The 23,861-nt window shown below is 34.9% G+C and overlaps 3 protein-coding genes across 4 annotated transcripts; 1 reads left to right on the plus strand and 2 right to left on the minus strand.

The window, feature by feature from the left end:
- Window positions 1-49: 49 nt before the first annotated feature.
- Window positions 50-8,205, minus strand: LOC112292473 (putative ubiquitin conjugation factor E4). The gene is made up of 17 exons (XM_024541002.3): window positions 7,774-8,205; window positions 5,720-6,744; window positions 5,321-5,519; window positions 4,959-5,110; window positions 4,452-4,758; window positions 3,982-4,134; window positions 3,544-3,747; window positions 3,266-3,378; window positions 2,912-3,038; window positions 2,633-2,722; window positions 2,239-2,442; window positions 2,004-2,099; window positions 1,730-1,852; window positions 1,443-1,535; window positions 1,104-1,271; window positions 901-990; window positions 50-780 (listed from the first exon to the last, which is right to left on the minus strand). Exons 2-17 carry the CDS (start codon window positions 6,568-6,570, stop codon window positions 676-678), a joined length of 3,075 nt encoding a protein of 1,024 aa, XP_024396770.1. The 5' UTR covers window positions 6,571-6,744; window positions 7,774-8,205; the 3' UTR covers window positions 50-675.
- A 2,229-nt stretch (window positions 8,206-10,434) lies between these two features.
- LOC112292474 (DNA N(6)-methyladenine demethylase ALKBH1A) lies at window positions 10,435-13,759 on the plus strand. 2 transcript variants are annotated; one of them, XM_024541004.3, is made up of 9 exons: window positions 10,435-10,582; window positions 10,758-10,890; window positions 11,133-11,269; window positions 11,423-11,761; window positions 11,947-12,083; window positions 12,400-12,535; window positions 12,883-12,949; window positions 13,174-13,295; window positions 13,422-13,759. In XM_024541004.3, exons 1-9 carry the CDS (start codon window positions 10,543-10,545, stop codon window positions 13,565-13,567), a joined length of 1,257 nt encoding a protein of 418 aa, XP_024396772.1. In that variant the 5' UTR covers window positions 10,435-10,542; the 3' UTR covers window positions 13,568-13,759. The 2 variants fall into 2 exon arrangements, with proteins under 2 accessions (XP_024396772.1, XP_024396771.1); XM_024541003.3 differs by having other exon boundaries at window positions 10,502-10,618.
- Window positions 13,760-14,693: 934 nt separating this feature from the next.
- On the minus strand, window positions 14,694-15,854 carry LOC112292477 (large ribosomal subunit protein uL29c-like). Its single transcript, XM_024541006.3, has 2 exons — window positions 15,394-15,854; window positions 14,694-15,055 (listed from the first exon to the last, which is right to left on the minus strand). The coding sequence occupies exons 1-2, from the start codon at window positions 15,754-15,756 to the stop codon at window positions 14,900-14,902; spliced, it is 519 nt and encodes a 172-aa protein (XP_024396774.1). The 5' UTR covers window positions 15,757-15,854; the 3' UTR covers window positions 14,694-14,899.
- Between the last annotated feature and the right edge of the window lie 8,007 nt (window positions 15,855-23,861).

Here is a 23,861-nt window from a genome sequence, read left to right on the forward strand (position 1 = left end):
TGCAATATTCATGTAGCCGCGTACACAAAATGACAAAGTAAGAAGCAGATAGCAACTAAGAATTTGATACTTCTCACTGATCAGCTTTGGATTGACACCAGGTTGTTATAACACATACATCCGACTTGGGCTAGAAACTTGCTCCAAGTTCAAACTTGATCAAATAGCGTCACCCACTGTCCAAAAGAAGTGTAAATTGGACTGATCGACCCACTATTTCTAAACCTAAAAAAGCTGACGCCGCCAATCTGTACACAATCAGGTAAGGTGTAGAACTACTTAGATCAGCAATTTGGCCTGCTCCATGCCCTTCTAAATCTGTAATTGATATCGCCAAAAGGCACGACAACAATCAGTATGTCTACTAAATATGCCCAAAACAACGAAAAGTTGATGATTACAACACTATGACACGTCTACTATTCAATATTGGTGCAGGTTCAGATCACCGTGCAGCACAGACGAATGGCACAAATAGATAAAGCATGTGAATGATTCAGTTACTCCAACTCAAAATTGGAATAAACTTCTCGCAAGTGCCTATCTTACGAGGCAGCATTCCCTGCCTAATTCATCCAAACTATGTACCTTAGAACAGATCATAAACATGCTTATGGCATAGCAGCAAGCCAACTCAGGTTAAGACTAAATTAACACAAGGTCAATATAGAAACGTCACTTCTTTGAGTGGGACGCAAGATAATCGTCGATTCTTCTCTTAAGCTCGTGATCCGGTATCAACATTTCCACAGTTAACAGCGATCGGTTGAATGGATCCGTCTGCACAGGCAGTAGCATAGGTCTGAGAATCATGAAACTAGACCAGTGTTTCAAAGAGAAGAAACAATTAAGAATTTTGTGGTATTCAACAATGTGTAACATGCTCTGCTCCACACATACCTGATCACTTAGAAGATGCCTCTGTATAACAGATCGGTCGACGATAGTTTTTGAAGAAGGAAGAATGACAGGATCCGTCATCAATGTGTACTGCACAATTCAATATGAATGACTTAAGCACAAAGAGGACAGGATTATGATAGTCACACCGGTCAGGCCCTAGGCATATATACTTGCAGAACAATTCAGCAGGTTCCCATTACCTGAATAGGATCAAGAAATTCGTCAGGAATATCACCAAGCATAGCTTCCGCATCCATCATCTCTTGCGCCTGTGTTCTCGCTTTAGCACCTAGTAATTCAAACGCTTCGATCATTTGCATAGGAAGACTACCTATTCGGCGCAGAAGTCCAGCAGCTTCTGTGAACAACTGTAACAAGAGAAGTGAACTCAAGAAGGGAACTAGCAATATCAAATTGCAATCGAGGGGTACAAGTGACACTTCATACGTTGACTTGACAACTGACTGTTGAAGGGAGCATGAAAACAAGACGTAAAAACACAAGTCATAAAAAGGCACATTATAGCAAAGGAGCGTTACCTCATCCCTATATGAGCGACCATCACTAGAGACTGCTCTTGCGAAGATCCCCTGTGAATCGCCTCTATCCAGGTTCACATATATGTTTACTATCTGTCATACAGTGTGCCCAACCAGCACATAATGACAAATAAAGTCAGGTGATTAACCAACAAAACTTGTTTGGATTATATGCAAAGTTGGTCGATTTGATTACATGTCACAAATATGGACCGTCTCTCAACTTCAAATTAGATGAACTGTTTTAGTACTTAACTAAATCAGAAGCCCATTTACTCCAGCCATACCTGTGCCAGAAGCTCTTTAGGCCTGAACTCGTATTTCTCAGGATCTTTCACAGATAAAGCCTTGCGTTGAGGTCCAACAAGTTGCACCAAGAAGTAATTTAACATTGCCGCTATTCTCTCTGCCTGCATGGCACAGTCACTCACTTAAAACAGGACATAAAATCAAATATGTGACTACGCAAGGATGTGCTTAGCAAATCTCTAACTTCAGATGTTCATCTGTCAAATGTCTCGACCTACACCAAAAAAGGAGATACGAGAGGGGAAAGCGCACCATCTCAGGAAGTAGGAATGGTGCAGTAATCTCCGCAGAAGTATATTGAATCATTTTAACGTCTTCATTGGCCAGCATCATGTCAATTCGAACAATCTAAATTCAGCCCACAAGCCTCAACGTAAACAGCATAATCATGTGTAAGACCAGAGTGTAAAAGCAAACCACATCTAGTAGAAATATTTTTGGCTAAAAATCAGAAGACGAAAGCTTTGAAATAGGACAGAGATTGTACATGTTCTTGTTGATGATAATGTCGCTCTCTCTCCTGCCTTTCTTGAGCTGGTCTCCTACTCCATGCAGTAGTGTCAGCCAGTTGTGCTTCCATTTCTTTGAGTTCGGGAATTTTCTTTAGGCTCTCATCCAAGAGAAAGATGCTATCATTAATAAGTAAATTAAGAAACTTCAAATAAGCACCCTTCTCCTCCCTCACAGCAACCTGTTCAAAAAGACATTCTTTGCAATTAAATAGCACACACTAAACTCATGCCCCAGAATATATTAAAAGTAAATGTATGCATTCATAAAAGCAGCAAAGCACAACATAAAATAAATGTGAATGTAAATGCAGTAAAACATAGACTGCCTAGAGGAGAAAACAGTGATGATGGGAACAAACTCAACAGCACCTGCATCCACGATTTGTGGTGACTAGGTACACCCCATAAATATTCCAGCAGCTCCGCAATATTGTGACGAATATTGAATTTGTCGTAGAACTGCATAGACAAATAGATGTACAAAAAGCATCCCCCGCACGCTAAGGGTCAAACAACAACAATACACTAAGCAACAAGAACTGCACAAAGATAACAGAATCCATACAGTATGCATCTGACAACTATGCGCAAGGCGACTAAGAAAACAGAACCCTGCAACAAACATTAGTGTCGAAACAACAGACTCACCTGATTGTGGGCTCCAGTAAACTCAATGTCGACATAAAGTTGGAGCAGATTCGGCACCAAATATTCCAAAGCCAGGTGATGTCCCTCAAAAAGAGATGACATGCTGCTGACCAAGGTTGGAGAAGTGCTGCATACACAAATTGAAAATACGAGTATCAGCGAAGGCATTCCATTATATCAAAGAAGCGAGAAAAGCATCCGAGATAATAGCTTTCTGCCTTACTTGATTATTGAAACTAACGACAAAGTTCCAACACACGAAAGCTGAAGAAACATGAGTAGATCCTTACCACAGCAAACACACATTTACATATAGATATATTTTGGGAAAATCATGCGAGAAACAGGACCCACCATTTTGAAGGCATCCACCCGTTCAACACTTCAACCATTTTTGCTCGTAAATACGGATTTCTAATGTGATGTGGGCTTCCCATAAACATCACTATGAAACTCATAAACTCGTCCTGCAGAAGGAATAACATGCACCAGCAATCGATCACAGAGCTGCGTACGTTCCACGGCTACATGATTCCATGCCATTTTCTGTCCACCCACTAAACTAGAAGAAATAAAAGTAACAGACACCAAATCAACTGTATCCTACATCATGCAAAGAGATTTTAGCTCACCAAATTCACACCATCGAGAGCTTTTGGAATACGACAAGCAAATAATAGCAGCTCCATAGCGTCTTCTACAAAATGTTCGGGCATGGAAGCAAACTCCATTGGGCACGGTACCGGAAGCGGCATATGAAAACCACCGACTAAGCCTGTGAGCCACACTACCATGAGCCTGTAGTAAGATAAAGCTTCTTGCAGCAGGTCCAAATCCTGCATCAACACGACCATATGTATAAGATACAAATCATACCAAAGGTTGAGCAGAGATGGACAGTTACCATGTCAAGGAAGATATTGTCTATGCATTATCAGAGATTTCAAGATAAAATTCCTATCGCATTGCAAACTGCAGTTATTGTCCAAAAGGAGAATTTGTAAGTAGATTAAATATATGAGCCTTTCAACTTAAAATATGAAAAAATGTCAAGGAAAGATTAATCATACTTTGAGGAGCTGGGAATCATAACAGAGACGATCCTGTGATAGCTGCTCAACAACTGCCTCCGCTTGAATAATGTCTTGTTCTATACTTGGTGGAGCTCCATTACCACGCATGTTCTTCAATGCCGCGAGGTCATCCTTCCGCCTAGAAAGTTTCTACGATCAAGTAGCATATGAACGCGAGCATCAGAGAGTCGAACCAAACGTCAAAGATAATTTTTGTATTTCGAGTCAGAGCATGGACATCTTAAATCAGAACAGGAAAAAAATCTAAAAAACGATGTAGCAACAAGAACACTCCGAATACATTACACAGTCCTCTAAAACTTATAATGTAAAGAGCACACGTATTAATATGCATCTTTATCCATAGCATTATGTATTGCAAAATTACAGTTGAAATGGTACCAAACTCTAAATCCTTTGTCAACATCGTCATGTAAAAAGCAGCGATTCTTGTATGAAGTGCTTACTTGTAACAAAGACTTGAAATCTGATAATGCCTTGATGAGTCCCAAATTAAGTACTCTTGCTGTCAGGAAAAAGCATTCGCAGATGAATGTAAACTTCATACTGTCTATTGCAGATGCAATATTCCTCAGTGGATGAGATTGCGAACTGTTCATCATGGAAGTGGAAGCCTCCTCAGCTTGTAAACGCCGCATCTCTTCCTGTTCCCCGAACTGCTGTATTTGACGATAACCTTCAGCGCGGGAGTGATTGCGGCTATCCACCCATTTCCCCAACTCCTCAGATGTGGCAAAAACTGCTGTCAATCCACTGCCAATAATATTGTGTCAGATGCACAATTATCAGTAGAACTCCGTTAAAATTACTCTTCAAATACAACAGATATCGTTCCTAAAGAAGATCCTGTAGCTGCTCAGTGCAATTAGTTTCATCGAAATAAAAGAAGACTGAAAACCACAACATACATAGCACATCCATATTTTTTTTTTAAATATTAAGGTATTCCAAACCTGAAGTCAAGCCGACCTCCTTGAAGAACGTAACGCGGATCGAGTTTATCTCTCTTGCTTAAAGAAGCATCCAGAAATGGTTCACAAAGTTTGAGCATGACTGCACTCAAGCTTACAAACATTCCACTACTCGCAACTGCAAATGGATTCGACTGAATACACAAATTTAAATGCAGATCGTCAAATACTCATTCTCGGCCTTGCACTGCAGTATATGAGGAGCTTATCTAGCAATAAGCATCCAGAAATGTTCATCAAGTTGTCATGGTCAAGAAGCAAGATACTAGTAAAACTATAAGATTCCACCTATGAAAGATCGCAGGAGAAAGCTTACTGAACACAAATGAACATCAAGAGTGAACCTGAAGTTGACTCCGGTTGACGTTCTTCTGTATGACATCCGCTAAGTACTGAAGCACAGACTCTCGTGTCTCAGATGTTCGAAGAAGCTTCAGTAAGACCTCGTGCATACCATCGTAAAGCTGATGCAAAACAGTTTTTATCGTAGTGTATGAAGACGCCAAGTCCCGGCGGCTTGAAACATCAGAAAAACACTGTTGCCTGAAGCAACCCATAGCCACCAGACAACCCAGTAAGTATCTGCCTCAAGATCTACCACGAGTATTCAGCCGAAGCTGCAACCTATCCACCAACCACTCGATCAAGTAAACTGCACAAGAAAGATAAAGAAAATCAAAAGTTAAGTATACATATTCCAGAGCACACTTTATTTGACGGACTGAAAAGAAATTAAGTATTACCTCGCGTTGGGTTCTCCATTTCCAAACACCGGATGATCGGGTATGACGCTGATGTGAAAGAAAGGTCCCAGAATACTGCTAACTTCTAAAACCCGTCCATTGACATGATTACCCTTGGGACTCCACATTGGATGCTCCACCAGTATTTTCGCTAGACGAGGATACGAAACCAACATGACCAGAGTCCTCACACATCGCTGAAACGGACCCAACGGAGACATCTTCATCACCATGCTTTGCAAATCTTTGTATAAGTGTTCAAAAGTGCTCCTGAAACCTTCCGGTTCATCTTCGAACCTCATCAGAAGACCTTCAAAAAATCCAGGAGGCAATGGTTCTACGCCACTGCTGGTGGCGTAATATCCAGCACTTGAAGATCCGTCAGCAAGCAACGAAGCAAGTAACAGCGCGTTTGGAGAAAATGATGCATCAGGAGGCTGGGGGAACATGTTGTCCTTGGCATGCACCAACATGAGCACAGAGTAAGACACTGACAAGTCTTTTACTTGTTGCAAAGCGTCCTGGATCACGGCAAGAGCTGCTTTATCCTTCATTGTCTGTGCCTTGCGGCTCTCTCCAAATGCTCGACGATAACAGTTGACAAGATACAGAAAGGGCGGTTCGGAACCCTCGTATAGAGTGCTCAATCTTTCCATCAACACCCTCTCAAGAACATCTCGAGAGAGAAGAGTTTGACGCCCTTCGCTCATCAGCTCCGCAGAAAGCTGTTCCAAGTAAACTGGTAAACCAGAGCCCTCTTCGCTTCCAGGTCTTACTGTGACTAGCAACACCCGTCGCAGAACTGCATCTTCGAGATCCGCCAAACTCCTTCCTGCCCTGGGCTGTGCCATGTTTCTAATGGCTTCAGCCGCATGCACAACCACCACCAGCCAACGCCAGACACCACTTGCTTGCTCAATCTCTAACTTGAGAGGAGCCTGAGTGGAAATTGACCTTATGCTTTACTGAGAAAGGATTCGATGCGTGTTACCTATAACCAGGCTCAGATAACAGATACGCCATATCTACAAGAGGAAAGAAGCATGACTGTGAGCCTGTTGAATTTTAAAGTTACACAAACAAGCTCGACGACAGGTTACCAACCAACATTACACCAGACACAATACAGCCTGCTTAGCTGAGACATACTCATTGCTCAAACTCTTTCAATAAAAATAAGGGTTGTGTCCTCATATCCCATATTAAATTTCCTCTATGGAGTAGAACCACTGAAACCCTGAAGACCTTTCCAAAATTGAACTTCAATTGATTGACGTCCAGCTCGCCAATCAACCTCAGACAAGAAAGACAAACAAAAGTAACATTTCGATCATATCATAACAAACGTGCAAATAAAACGATCATTACGGCAAAGACAAACGCCGCTGTTTCATGCGCTCAACTGCATTCCATGTCCCTAATTCACGCCATTTCCAGCTTTGAAATGACTCAATAGCGCAAAGTGACCTGAACTTTTGCCCTAAAAACCCACAGCAACCCTAAAACTAGAAACACCAGAATTAGGCAAGAGCAAACCAACCCATCTCCACATCTCTGAATCGCACATGAAAACACACCCCACACAATCACCTGCATACAGCAATCAACCAATCTTCGCGCAACCACTCTACTCCAATCGTCACCCCTCCAAAAACGATAATAACTATAACAACAGTACTAAATAGATAACTCAAAGCCACCTAACCAATTAGCAAATGCTCCACCCCACCTATCTCTCATCCCTCCAGATACAGTCTCCCCTACCAATCAACCAATCAAAACAACCCCACTTCACACATCGACCAGACAGCTCAAAACCATTCCAGCATCAATTCCCTTACACAAACCTTCCAAAAACCAACAATCGAATTCGCCAAAAACCGTCACACCACTCCTACCCAAAAAAACAAAAACAAAAACAAAAATCCCCAATCAAGTGAAATTTACAACAAACGCGCGACCCATCTCTCTCTCGATGCACACAACACCAATCAACACCCACTAGCAGCACCCGAGGCAACCAACTACCAGTCTTACGGTAGAGAGTGAGAAACCTGAAGCAAGTTGGCCGCGTTGTAGGCGATAGAGAAACTGCCTGTGGAGGGAGGCAGAAGTAGTGGTAATCGATTCAGCGAGGAATCGATGCGGTCGAGTAACCAACTTCTCTCTCTCTCTCGCACTCGCACTCTGTTTCCCTCACGACATGAACATGACTCGCGAGTGTGTGTGTAAGATCGAGGACGAGGCCGAGGACGAGAACTGTCCGGTGCGTTGCGTTGCCTGAGAGAGTGAGTGAGTGATGCTCCTCTACTCTACTCCACTGCCACTGTGAAGAGAAAGAAACCCCTCTCGCTCTCGCTCTTGCTCTCGCACTTACTCTTGCTCTTGCTCTTCTGCTTCTTCTTCTCCCACACTTGGTCCCTCACTCCCTCCCTTGCCTTTCCTTTCGCTCTGCGTTGCAGTCTCTCTGTGTATATGCCTCACTCGATCCCTCCCTCGCTCTCTCGCTCGCTTTTCTTCTTCCTCTGGCCCTTCCTTGCCCTGCATGGGCCCTCCCTTCCTTCCTTTCTTCCATACGCGTACCAATATCGGGGGAGCTACGTACTCGTACGTCTCTGTCTTTCGTCGTCATTGTGTATGTGTATCTTCTTTTCTATGTATGCGGTTGCGTATTAATTGGTGGTGTGATTGGGGTCGGACTGCTGCTCTTATTGTGGTGGTATTATTGTTATTAGTATTATTATGATGTATGTAGGTGTGTATGATTTTGCACAACAAGATACATTGAAATTTGTGGGTTGTGAGTGAATGTTGTGATTCTGGGGTTGCTTTTCTTTTTTGTCGTGGAGTTGATGTGAATTTGATTTGTTTGGAATGTTTGTATTGAAATCTTAAGAAAAGGGAGGAGGGTAGGGGTGGTGTTTGTGTTTGTTAGTTATTTATTTTCAATTCATAAATGTTTGTTATTATTTATGTTCAGTTGGATGTGGATTTGGACTTTTTTACCAAGATTTTATTTGTATAATAGTAGTGTAATTTGTTGTGAGTCTTGGAATTGTTGCATGGTGAAGTAGCTACGTTGATTTTAAGATTGTTTTAACAATTGTCATGTTAAAATTGACAATCTTGTATAAGCACAAATTAAATTTTGTTTTTTTTTCTTATTTATTTTTCTAATAAAATTATATAAAAATTAATAATGTTATCTTTTATTTTTTTACATTGTAAGCACCAAAAATTATGTGTATTTAAGATTCCACTTCTAGTTTCTAAAAGCATGACCAATCCCTTTAACACACAACACTTTTTGAAAATCTTGAATTTTCCTTATGTTTTATTAACAATTGAAGCTCTTAATAAGTTTATTATTACCAAGGATGAAATATCATGATGTTTACTCATTGTTTGCATATTTCGTCATTTTTTACAAATGCATTGGAGACTTCACTTATTACCATGAATGTACATTTTGATGCTTAAAAAATTGCCTGTGGTATTAAACAAGCCCATCATTCACTACAAGTATTATGTGTAAAAGGTGAAGGGTTTTGATTTCAGATCCAGTAAATATAAACATGAAACAAACAAGCGCTATGGCAGGAGAACTCTAGTTTACAATTGAATGTTCGAATATATCAGTATATTTCTCATATTTGTAATTTCTATCTTTTAACAATGAATTTCAAAATAAATGTTATATACTGTGATTTCATGCTTAACATTCATCATTAAATTGTATTCATATTAATCTTTTAAAAAATACTTGTTACAATGAGGGAATATTTAACAAGATGGATCTTCCCATACAAAACTTATCAATGTATTTTTTAAAATAAAAAATGGATGTATTTACAGTTGTATTTTAATATTACTTACAGAGAATATATATATACATATATATATTGATAAACGTGGAGGACAAGAAAAAGTTATTAAAAACATATAATTTAAACAGAAAAAGAGTGATAAGATCAACAAATTTTGTAATAATAATAATTTATGATACAAGACAATTGAATTTCAATTTTCAAGTTTTTAGTTGTAAAACTCTTAACACTCCATTAGCCATGAAATAATATTTCTATTATTATATATATATTTATATATATTTAATAATTTTTTTATTTCTTATTATTTTTGCAAAATATTAAGAGTGTTACTAATTTAAATTGTAATAAACACAAAAGTTTAGAATGCCAATGCGGCATTACTTAGAAGTCTTAGTCAAAGCACAAGCCACAAAGTTGATGATGATTTTAAACAATCATTTAATAAGACTCATTTGAAAAGTACAGAATTACAACAAATACATTACTTGTGTCATTTGAAGCAATATCAGATAAATTACGATTTTGGATTTCTTACACAAAAAAACTACACAGAAATGTTATCACAGAAAATAAAGAAGAAAAGAAGTGTGTTTTTCATTTATTTACTCATTGACATCTTTAAATTTGAGAGAATAAAAAAGAGGTAGATAAAAACCACAAAATAAAATTCCCCAAAATGTAAATCTAAGTGTTTTACTTCCAAAAAGTCACAACAGGATGCACTAAAAAAAACTATGAAAGTGGTGTGAATAGCTATTGAGGTTCCATAATGGATGACTTCCACACGCTTGAGGGTCAGTGGAGTGGAATGTCTGAAGTTTTAATTAACTATAAGCCACATTAATTAAAGGTGTCCCTGCACAACACCGATAATGACCGTGTGATCCATGACCGAGGAACCCTTGACCGAGGAACCCTTGACCGAGGAACCCCATAACCGCTTATGCTTCGTCGCATCGCATCTGGACTGGTGAGGCTTGAGCGTCGGAAGCGATGCTCAACTGCGGAGCTGCAATTGCTTCAGTCCCTCCATGTAAAACTCAGTCAATTCAATGTCTACCATTGTGTGGTGGGTGTGATGTTCCAGCCTCGTCGTCACTTGCACTGGTGCTTTGGGGTTGCTGCTGTCTCTCCTCGCTGAAGGTGGTGATTTGAGATTTTCCATCTTATTTTATTGAATATTGAATTGGGTTTTGATTATTGGCAAGTTTTTCGAGTGATGGGCTACGCTGACGCCCAGGAAGGCGCGTTTTCTCGAACTGCCTTCCGCTCCACCGAAAAGGCCTACAAACGCTACACGCATGTCTCGTCTGCCAAGTCTCGCAACCAGCACTCTCGCCGGTATTCTTCTTACGCCTCGACTTGTTCCTGTAATATGTACTGTTTTGTTGCAAGCGCAGGTCCCTGGTATTTAGGTTTGTGAGCTTGGTTTGTGTTTTTTCAATTTTTTAGTTTTTAGTTTTTTTTAGTTTTAGTTTTAGTTTTAGTTTTTTTTCTTTTTTCCCAGTAGTTTATGTGTCTCTTGAATGGAATTCAGCGCATTAGATGCCACTTGTTAGATGCTGACGATAGGATGTTAATAGGGCACAAGTTCCTGCAACGGATGTTTCGAAGGTTTTAGATTTTAAGAAGCTTGGCGAAGATGGGGAGTACAACATTGAAGGAGTGTCGCGTGTGGAAGGATCTGGATGGCCTGTCTATACTATTGATAAGCATCCTGGTGAGTGATGCCGAATTCTCCGTCTGTTAGGGCTCTGGTGTCTGACATTTCGCTTTCACGGATTTCTACTGGAGGTGGCAGTTTTAATTTTTTAATGTGTTATTTTGATTTTAATTCTGACTGTTTTCGTCAATCTCATTCATGGAATTGCAGGATTTTACTTCATCCCTGAAGCTCTAAACAAGGCTGAACAACTTTATTGGGCTACTGAATGCTTGACAACATTTCCACAACCCCCAAATCGTACCAACCACAATGCCATGTATGGTCCAATCGCTAATCTATGGGCGGCTTTTCAAGAGAACAAAATACTTGTGGAGGTTGCTTCTGGAAAACAAGAACGCGATTTAATTTCCAACTCAGCAGAAACTCGTAGTGTTGACGAGAAGATATCCGACAGTATTGAAAGTGTTAGAGCAGAAGTCTCTGATGACATCACGGTAGTTGAAAAGAATAGATTTCACGATAATGGAATCACAACTTCAGGAGGAGGTAATGCGCTCAAATGTTATAAATCAGGACATATGTGTGTGACTGCTCAGATTATGTGTTTTTTGTGCTTTCTTAATACTTAGATACTTCTGTCTCTTCAAATTGAAATTTGCAATGCTTTCTGGTTATAGTTGGATGTTCTAATTGCATAGCATCTAATGATTACAATATGAATGTTGTGCCAGATGGTGGAAATAGCTGGGAGTTTCGTGATTGTTCCACAGATTTTCTGAAAACGTCATCAGCAAAAACGGTTTCATCGGAAACTCTTGTGAGGAAGTTGAGATGGGCTACAGTCGGCATCCAGTTCGATTGGTCCAAAGTATTTCCAACTGTTCCTATTGCAATTATACGGTTCAAACTAGTGGAGAACCGCATTTTGTTTATTTCTGTGCTTAGACAGATGAGGAGATAGGGTGGTCTTACTTGCACGTAAGCTTAAGAACATGAGTGTTATGTGCAAACTTTTTGTTTTGCACTTCGCTTCTAATATGGAATTATTTGCTAAGCTTCTTTTGAAGCACATCTATAGATTTGGATTTACACGCGTTGTGAATCAAGAAACAGTCGTATGAGGACAGTGTAGTGTCTATGATGCGTCTGGATACTTTCAACTAACTGGTTTCGTACTGTGGCAGCGAGCATACAACGAAGCTCTTCCGTTTCAAGAAATTCCTCCCAAACTGGCAGACTTAGCGAGGCGGCTTGCCAAGCCAGCTATGGAGAATGAAGACTTCAAAGCAGAAGCAGCTATCGTAAATTTTTATGGTCCTGGTATGTGTTGGTATTTGTAGACTTTTTGAATGATCATCTGAAATTTCGCTGGATTTGTACATTAAATAATGAACATTATAGAATCATGTTAGGAAATGCAATGACAATAAGAACCCACATTCTTTTTTGCCTGCTTCGACTGTTTATGCAAAATATTATAGCCTTCCAAGGGTGCGCTCGAGAGTTTCTGTAGCATTGGTTCATCTGGAGAAGGGTTCTTGTAGGAATGAGAGCTCCTTGAGCTTTAAGTACACTTCGAGCAATTGGTGTATTGGTTGAATGGTTGAGAATGTACAGCTTGATTGTCTGCACAGCATTTCATGAGTGATGCTGGACGTGGATGGCAGATGATATGTTGGGGGGGCATGTTGACGATATGGAGGCAGACATGAGTAAGCCCATCGTCAGTATCAGGTGACTCCCAACTCGAGTTTCGTAATCGCAATGAGCGGCATGTCTTGAATACTTGCTTATTCGATTAATTCGCCTTGGTGTAATTTGAGAGTTTTGTTAGCCTCCGCCATTTAGATTCCATCTTGCGGTTGCAGGAACTGGTGAACAAAATATTAAATTCGATTTTGTATCCATGTATTTTTTCGTACTGATGCTGAGATTTGTAAACTCCTGGGAGCTTACAGCTTGGGATGCAAAGCTATATTTCTACTAGGAGGTACAACACGGGATGAACCTCCAGCAGCCATGTTCGTAAGAAGTGGAGATGTTGTGCTCATGGCTGGTCCCGCACGACACTGTTTTCACGGTACGTCTATGCCCTTGTCTTATTGAGTGCTCTTGCAGAAACTTCATGAGCAACAGAAGAAGATGCAGTACGTGGTGGTATGTTGACCTTGTCTGAACATAAATACCTATTTCTTTCTCTGTCTAGGTGTACCTCGTATATTTAGTGAAGCGAAGGAATCAGAGTTGCCAGACTTTACATCTATGTCAGATGTGGACGGAATTCAACCGAGATCAATCGTGAAGTATCTTGAAAGCTCACGAATTAATGTGAACATTCGACAAGTTCACTGAATCTCTTCCTAATGGAGACACGTCATAAGATTGCATAGAGCACCACATTTTTGTAGCAGCAATATTTCTTATACGTTGAATATATATTCAAAGCAATATTGGTCGAACAATCTTGCCTACTGTCCTTGCATTTGATAAACAAAAATATTCTGTGTACTCTAAACTTAACTTACATACTGTTGTTTTTCTTAAGAGAGCCGATGGACTTGTTTGTTACCCCAATTAATCGTATTCATAAGAACTGATTCTGCTCGCATAATTATGTTCTGGGGACGTATGTGCACACTTTGAATGCAGTAAATGCGGTGGTACTGTCAAGTAACACTGGTTGGTCTATCATGAGGATGTTTAACTATCCATTTTCCAGTCTGTTTTCAGAAAGAGGTGTTGTGTCTGTTATTTGCAAGTGAAAAGCTAGAAAGGCTAGAACCTAATTATTTGTATAATTGCACTGGAAGTTCTTCGCCTGACACAAATCCTATAGAAGAACAGTGATTGCGGCGGCATTGCCAACTACCCTGGATTGCACGGTTTTAGAGCAAGTTTTTGAGAGGTCTGCTGACGTAGTTCGCCGTTTCATTTCCATGATTTTGCTAGTTCGTTGCAAGTTTCTCACCAGGTCCCGGAGATGTGTATTTGCCCCGCTTCCGAGACGCAGTTCTAATATCTGCAACTTAAATTACATATACAAAGGCAAAATAATAATCACTGGCGGGGTTTTTCGTTGACCAGCACAGTCGATGCGTATTACTCATGGGTATTCAGAAAGATTTGGAGCAGGAGGTCGGACCTCGTAAACCTCCAAACTCATTGAGGATTATCACCCATGTTCCAAATAGACTTTGGCATACGTAGCAATATAATATACCGTAGAACAATGGTAACCTCGTTTCCAAAGCGAAAACTCATGCATCTTAGTCAATGAACTTCCTTCTGTACCCACAGTCTAAGCAGATACACATCCCTTGAGCCAACGTACAAATTTAAAGCAGACTCTTCACGCTGTCGCTAGGAACATGAAAAACCATATCGAACGCTGAGCCATGTAGGAAACCGCCAATAACCGGAATTCATGAATGCTTTTTGGGAAACACACTGTATGACATCAGATACATTGCAAAAAGGATTTCGACCTAAAAGAGATCGTAAGCAATGGGCTATTATGCAATAGCATCATCTTCGGATAATGAAGAATTCTCCAAGAATACAAGTAGTACAGGATTCAATCAACTGAAATATGAGAATGCTTCGCGTCATGGATTCTGAAACACGTGACTAATGAATGTCAACTAATACAGCTATGCAGGCCTTGCGCCCATCAGATGAAAAAATTTACTTTTTCTCTTGCTCAGCTAAGCTGGCAGCGTACGATGGAGGAGGCCTGATAACAATGTTCCTCTTCCATTCCCTGTCGAGTTTCCTCGACTCCCTAATTGAAACGCCTCTTTCGATTTCCCTCTCACGCTTTACGGTCAACATCCTTGCAATCTGTCATCACCAAATTAAGCAAAAATATCAACCTACACATTACTGTATAATCAGGCTACACGAAAACCCACTACGTAATAGCACAAGTCGTGACAGACCTGCTGCCGGGAATATTAATATGGCAAGCAAGGAACTTGCTAGCTGTCACTGAGGTAACAATGTGCATACATGAATTAGTAATCCGACAGACAGTCGGAATCTGACGCAATGCTCACCAGCCGAACTCAATTACCCACTACCCACTACATATACGTGGAGTGCAAAACGAATTCTGCAAAGTCTCAAACCAACAATTCACAATCAAATTCAGAAGCAAGATGTGCTGTCCCATCACGTACATATTTACGAATGCGGCGGAACTCGCTGCTCTTGTACTCCTGTCGGGTAGCTTGCTTGGTTCTCAACAAGAACATCTCTCCCTTCAAGTCTACCACCGTCTGGTTAATGTCCTCGTCGCTCATATTCCGAATGGCCACGAGCTCCTCCTCGCGCTTCGCCATCTCCACAACCAGGGGTGCTCCAGTTCGCACGACGCCACGAGCAGGGGAGGCGGAAGCAGACAGCGACTTCACTCCCGGACAAAAGAAGGGCGATGCCGAGATGGACACACGGGGGGTGGCGTTGGCCTTGACAATGCTGCTGGAAACAGAGGCCCCCGAGGCGCACACTGCAGCGCGACTCACATCAGCAACACACGCCATAGCTGAAACTGAGGCAACAAAACCCTACCGAGACGAGGGAAGGGGGTACGAGGGGAGAGAGACAACAAGGGGGGAGAATGCTCGAAGAGCTAACAGCAAAATGGTGAAGAGGGTCGAAGGGTGTGGGGTTCGCAACCAAGGCAACAACAATCACGCTACGATCCGGATAAGGCCCCCCATCCATCCCTCTCCTCTTCCCTGGAAGCGATGTTGCGAGAGCTTCTCCACGCTCCCTCGCTGCCGACTCCGGACCACGCTCTTGCCTCGTCGAATTCGCCTTCGTTGAATATTCGTTCGTCTTCGTCGATGGCGCCTCGCATCATCCGTTTGGATGAATGTATGGTGTAGGATGAATGAATTCCATTGGTTGTATGTCATGTATACATATATCAATATATGTATTTGTGTATATAAATTATTACATATTTTTTGGAACATGAAGAGTTAGTCAATATTTGAAAGGAATTTGGTTTTTCTTTGTTTTTGTTTTGTAAAACTATCACAATACAAATACATGATTGAATATTTCATTTAAAGTTTCATATAATTTCATGAATGCATTTACATAATATAAAAAAATTCCAATGATTTTTAATTTTTTATAATAATATTGGATTTAAAAATATATATTATATGAGATAAGAAGAGATTTATGTGATCCATATAATACAACATTTAATAACAACTTGTGATTAGCTAAACTTTTAAGTGATTTTAAATATATATATTTTTATAATTATTAAAGTGGTTATTGCTTTAATGTATGGTACAAGATAAGAATGTCTAAAAAAGAGGTTTAACAAACCTTGTTGTTTTTTTAGTCAATAAGTGATCTTAAAATCAAATCTTGATAAAGACATACTCCAATGGCCTTGGCAATAATTCAAAACACATGCCAACATGAAATACTCAAGGTTTTCTTGATTTGTATATACAATGATTGGACTAGAAGCACATTTTAGATGATGATGCCATTCTTAAAATGAATCCATGATTGCAAAAAATTCTTTGTGGTGGATTTCATAGTTGACCTTGGCTGTTGAAAACTTTCTAAAATAAAAAATAACTAAGTAGAGTTTGTTATTTGCTTCCATTTGTAACAGTATTGCATCAAATGTAAACTCTGATGCATCTATTTTTATAAAGAATGCCTTCAAGAAATTGACAAAATAAGAAATTGGTGTAAAAATAAATATTGTATTTTAAAGCTTCAAACAATGCTTTTGCTTTTTTATTCTACTCAAGTTTGTCTTTACAAGTCAAACGTGTAAGTAGAGCTACAACTTAAAAAATATTTTTAATATAGATGCAATAATAATTAGTAAATCCTAAAAAATATTGTACATGTTTTATTATTTTTAGAATCTTCCAATCTTTTATTGATCTTAAAATCTTCCAATCTTTTAATCTTATGATAGTCTAAATATTTTTAGAATCCATCATAAGGCCATCATTTGAAATAATATATCCTAAGAAGTTAACTTGAATAGTATAAAATACTCACTTTTCTATCTTAGTATATAATCATATATCTCTAAATTTTTGTAATATATGACAAACATGAAATTCATGTTTTTTTTATATTTTTAGAGTAGATTGAAATATTATTTAAATAATAAATAATAAAATTATCAAAAAAATCTCAAAAAATATCATTCATTAGATGTTAAAATGTAGATGGTGAATTTGTAAGTCCAAAAGGCATGACATTACATTCAAAATATCTATACTTGGTTTAAAATGTAATCTTATATTCATCTCTTTCTTTAATGCATATTAGGTTTAGTTAAGTTATTGTTATATGTAATAGCTTGAGTAATAAATTATTTGATTGAGTCTATTCTTAACATTGTCAACAATAAATCTTTAATATTAACTTTTAACTCATATCAAAATTAATTGATTAAAGCTTTGTCATTTCAATCTATGTTATAAGCAAGGTTTTGGAATTCAATAGTATATATGCTAGTTGAATGTAATTCTTATTATAAAAATAAGAGCTTGATTTTTGCTATCCTTTTTCAATCATATTTTTTTGGATATGGCCATAAATACTTTTAAAAATGAATTCAAATTATAGAGGAGTTGTGAATATATATATATATATATATATATTTTATTAAAGATACAAACTAAAAAATAAAACTTCTAAATAGAAGTGCATCTATGAATTCAACTTGAGCAAATCCATCAAAGTATGGAAAAAGATGCAACTATAGATAGAGCTTCACTTATTGTAGAAATCTTCAAACTTTAAACTTATTCCATTAAACTTCTCCAACATACTTATCCTTGCTTTATTTATATTTATTATAGGAAGACTTCTTGGATTCTTTAGTGAACTTAATGTACTTGCTTCTTTCAGTTGCACAACTTTTTAGTATAGACTTTTAACTTCATTGTTGACTTCTTCTATAAGCATAGAAATAATACCTCCATGGTTGATATTAGAAATATATGAGATTTATACTTTAAGAGTATTAAGAAGCTTGTGAAGATTCGTAATAGTTATAAATCTATTTTTACTTAAAAAATAAGGATTAAAAAGATGTTGATAAGAATGATGAAGGCTTTATTTTTATTTTTATATATATTATGTAATTAGAAGCTATATGGCAATGTTTTATAGGACTTTTGACACATGTCCAACTTACAAGATAAGCTTTTTTTATGTGTGTTATATAATTAATTTGTATTACAAGCTATTAATATATGTGACACGTACATAATTTTTTGGCAAAGTTTTTAACCTACTAATCAACTGCAAATACATATAAAATCAAAGCCTTGTTTATAAAATTTCTAAGAATTAAGCTACAAGATATTATCAAATCTACCTATATTTATTTTCTATCTAATACTTCTTATTTAAATAAATATATGTGTCAATAATACTTAAAAAATGACAATCAATTAATAGATATAACTTATTAGAATTAAGACAAAAGTTTGATTTGACATTGAACAAACTTGTATACCAAGTAATATTTGGTAATAAGAAGTCTTAACTATATGTTCACTCTTGATAATATTTAATAAGATAAATTGTAATGGCATCAAATATATGTATAGATTGAAATAAAACAAAGTGAAAAATATGTATTTAGATAGAATTAAAGTGCTGCGAGGTGATAAATGACTAAGTTGGCAAAATGAGGTATAATCTATGTGTAATCCATTTCTTTAAAATTCTAGATTTGTTAATGATGCCTATATTAAGTTTGATTTGAAAGAATGGTCAAAGAAATATTTACTCAAGTAGGGACAAAAAAAACAAAGATAATTGATTGCAAATATTAATAGATTTAAAATGACTTGAAGTATTGAATAGTTGAGTGTTAAAATAATAAAAAATAATTGATATTTAGAAGATTTTAAGTAGAAAAATTAACAAATAATGTAATATAGTAGAGTGGTAATTAAAGATTAAAAAAAAAATATTGGAAGCAACTTGTTAAAGATATGAATTACAAAAATCAAAAGTTTAATATACTATTTTGTCATTAGAAAAGAATAGCTATTCATTCAAAGATAATATAATATTAAGTCTAAAATGACTATTGCCAAAGCTAAAAATACTGAAAACTCTTGAAGTAAAACTTTGAAAAAAAAAAGCATTGATAAGAGTAAAGTAAGATTCATTCTTGCTTCTATATATATTATCTAACTAAGAGCTATGTAGCAATGTTTTATAAGACCTTTGACATGTATTCAACTTGCAAGTTACATGTTTAACTTGTAAGATAAGTTTCTTATATCTCTGCCATATAATTAATTTGTTGTTAATAGCAAGAACTTGATGAAATTAAATAAATAAGTGAATTTTTTTCAAATAAGTATAACAAAATAGAAATAAGGAAGTAAATATATTAAAAAGAAATTAAAATGACTATTGCTGAAAGACAAAAAAATTAGAGATTTCTTGAAATTAGATTAAAAGTAAGAAAAGAATTGACAAGAGATATATATACTATCTATCTAGGAGCTACAAGGCGACATTCTATAGGACCTCTAAAATATATTGAATTTTTATAACAAATATCTTGACTTGCAAAGTAATTTTTTAATATGGGTGCCAAATAGTTAGCTTGTTCTGTAAGCTATTAATATGTGTGGTATGTGGTTAACTAGTTGACCAAGTTTCTAACCTACCAAACAGCTATAAATACATGTAAAGTCAAAGTAGTATCTATAAAGCTTTTAAGAAGCTTTCTTAGAAGATATTATAAAATTAATCTATTTTTATTAACTTTTATCTATTTATATACTTAAATAATAATTATATATATATATATATATATATATATATATATTTTTGATACTTCTATCACAAATTACCAACATATATAAGACATGGCAAATTAGTTGGCTAAGTTTTCAACCTATTAATTAACTACAAGCATATACAAAGCCAAACTTGTCTCTATTAAGCTTCTAAGATTTATTTTTATTTTTATTTTTATTTTTTTTAAATATTATAAAATTTAATTACTTATATTTATTTTTATTTAATTTATTTAATATTAGTAAATATGTATGTTTATAATATTATCTTATTTTTAGATAGAAATTCCTTAAAGAGTGGTAATCACATGTTAAGAAAGTTTAAGATGCAATAAGCTATATTTACTACATATTCTAGTCTTTGCTCCCTTTGGAGGTAGTTGATAGGTCCTCTTAGCTATTGATGATATCTCATACTAGAACACCCTATTATTTGATTATTGTTAAGTTCTTTGTAACTTCCTTCAAATAAATCATTTGAAATATCTTTAGAGGTGGTTTCTATCTCTAATAATATCACAAAATATTAAGAATTTCTTCCATAGTCATGATAGCAAATATATTATATTTCACCATTTATTTAAAGAAGAGTATATTAATTTAAAGAGTCTTTATTTTTATTATATTATCTTGAAAGATATGACAATCTCAATGCTTTATTTACTAATTCAATAATGATAGCTGTTGGCTTAAATTTATCAATTATTAATTCTTTATTTTTTTAGTACTACAAATATATAAAATCCACAAAGAAAGATAAAAAATAGAATGCTATCTTTATTAAAATTTATTTTCTTTATAGTAAGGAATTTCTTAACCTTGTATCTTTATTTTAATAGATGTTATTAATGAAATTATTATTATTATTATTATTATTATTATTATTATTTTGTATATTCAATATTTTTAGATGATTCTTATGTATACTTATTAATATAATATCTATGCCAATATTTAAGATATTTTAATCCATTTTGATACCACCTTAAATCTAAGATATTTTTAATCTTAAATTCTAGATTATCATCTTTTTTAATACAAAGATGTAGATTTTTTTCTTCTAAATATATCAACTATTTTATATGGCTAAAAAAGATATACAAAAAATATAAGATATATCTTTCGGGACTTTGTTAGATATTGTTACAAACAAAGTCCAAAGTTTATATAATATTATGAAAGATATATGAATCTTAATATCAAATAACAAAATAATAGAATAAAAATAAGATTAAAAGGTCCAAAATTAGACCATAAGACATGTGTTGTTGAAACTAAAGAGCCTCTCAACGTCAACATCTATATATACTAGAATTCAAAAAACTTCTAGATAATTTCTTATAGAAGGCTTTTCATCCAAGTCATTTTAGGATGCTTCTTGAACAATTTGATTATTACTTCATTATGAAATAACTTCAAGAATCTTCTTTTATAAATTTTTATATTTCTTAAAAATTAAAAACCTTAAAATCCTTCTCTAGAGCTTTTAAGAATCTTCTAAGATATTCTAGAACTTTTTAGAATCTTTAAAAATCTTTAAAAATCTTCTCTAGATGGATGTTTGTGACATCACCTACTCTTTTAACTTCAAGTTTGTTGAGAAGCAATTAAGCTATAATTTCTCAAAGGCAATAAAGATTAAAGATATGCCTTATAGATTATGCAACATATTTTAGTTGTTTTTTTATGAGTCTAAAATCTTATTGGTCATTGCAACCAATAATAATAATGAACATCTTCTATTTAAGTCCAAATATATATTTTTAGTATCTTCATTGTAAAAGTGTCCTTCAAACAGCACTTTTGAATGATCTTCATGAGTAGGTTCTACTTCAATGACAATTATTAATGATCAATAGCTAGGTATTCTTTAACGTCTTCACAATTCATAAAATTATTCCTTTTAAGATTGGCAATTAAAAGTATTTGGTTGAGATGGTCTTAAATAAAAACTATCATTTTTTTTTGACTATTCATAATTGAAACTACTAAACTGAAATATAGTAGACTACCAAATTCAAGATACAATTAAATAGATTTAAGTTTCTACTTATATTGTCTGTAGAGTCTTATTTTTATTTTTATTTTTATTTTTTTTTATTTCTATGAAGAATTCTAGAAAACTTTGAAACCACAATATTCATCCTTATAGACTAAATAACATAGCAATATTATGTAGTAGTAATTATAAGTGTTGTTGCTTTTAGTTTGGAAGGGTGTTGTTGGTAAAAAAATCTTGTACCTTTTGAGGTGCATTTACTAAATTTTAAGTAAGTTTTTATGTATAGTCATTAATATTATAATCATATAAATGATATTCTTTATTTTTTAAGGAATTTTAATTTCAATATTAATAGATAATAATTTTTTATTATTTCCTTATTTAAACCTTAATAATTAATGCATATTTTTAAAGATCTATCTTTCTTTTTTACAAAAAATATAGGTGCTCTAATGCATGATTTTGAATGTTAAATGAAGTTTTTAAAAAGAATTTTTTGATGTATTTTCAAAAGGCCATTAATTCTATTTATAAAAGATTATATATTAGTTCAAATGGTAGTTGAATTCTTTTTTGTAATTTTATGGCAAAACCATAAGATCAATACTTTGATAGTATGTATTTATTTATTTATTTATTTATTTATTTATTTTTTAAATATCCTTAAAATTTTTCTATTGAATTGAAATATCTTATAATTTTTTTCAAAGGATTTTTTTTATTGAAGTAACATAGACCACAAATGTAATACCATTATTTTTTACATGTATAAAGATAGTAGCTCCAAGAAATAATATAGCTTGTTTCTTCCTTTAATATTTTGATCTTGAAGAAATTTTGCACAAATTCCAATCAATATCAAAATTATATAATTTAAATTAAGAAAGTCTAATGACAACATGATTTGCAAGATATTGAATGATATTGAAGCCAACATGTAATACTTGATCTCTTAATATCACTTCTAAGAATTATATTTCTTTAATAATATCTCTTAATGCAAGAGTTTGTTTGTTGATGACTTCAATAAGTGCAAGATGAATCTTCTTCACAAATATTAGGTTATATTTAGTTATAAAATATATATCTATAAAATATACTAAGGCTTGTATATCCAAAAGATTTTTAATAAAAATCTTAAAACTTTGGATTTTTATATATAAAAGAAGTATAAAATAAGATGTAGGATCTAAATATAAAAAGAAATATTTTTCTAGTATCTAAAATTTTTTAGTGTCCAGCTACATATTTCTTACTAGATTAGATATCTTTATTTTCCAATTTAGCGAATTCTAGAATTGATGTCATATTTTGTGCTTTGAATATCTAAATTTTTTTAGATGATTTGTTACTTTGTGATTTGGCTTTCTATAGTATAAATATAAATTTTCTTGCCAAGACATGTTTTTTTTTATTAGTGAGAGTGGCTTAAATTAAGTTGTATCAATTCACATAGATTCAAGGTCTATTGAATGCTTCCTTAATATTCTTGAAGAAATAGAATTGATATTATGATATTCATTACCAAAACCCAATTGTTTTTGTTTTTGTTTTTGTTTTTTTTTTTTTTTGTAATTTAAATAATCAATTATTATAAATTATCAAGGACATGAATCTATAAGAAAAAAATCTTCAATATACTCTTGTGTCATACAAGAATAGTAATATATTGAACTTAAATAGCTATTGTCAAAGATAAGAAGATTAAAAAATATTGAAATAAGATTAAATATTAAAAAAATATTAATAAGAATGAAAAAGACTTCACTTTTATTTCTATATATAGTATCTATTAGGAACTATGTGGCAATATTCTATA

This window comes from Physcomitrium patens, chromosome 15 (assembly GCF_059467195.1).
Source record: "Physcomitrium patens ecotype Gransden chromosome 15, ASM5946719v1, whole genome shotgun sequence".
Lineage (NCBI taxonomy): Eukaryota > Viridiplantae > Streptophyta > Bryopsida > Funariales > Funariaceae > Physcomitrium > Physcomitrium patens.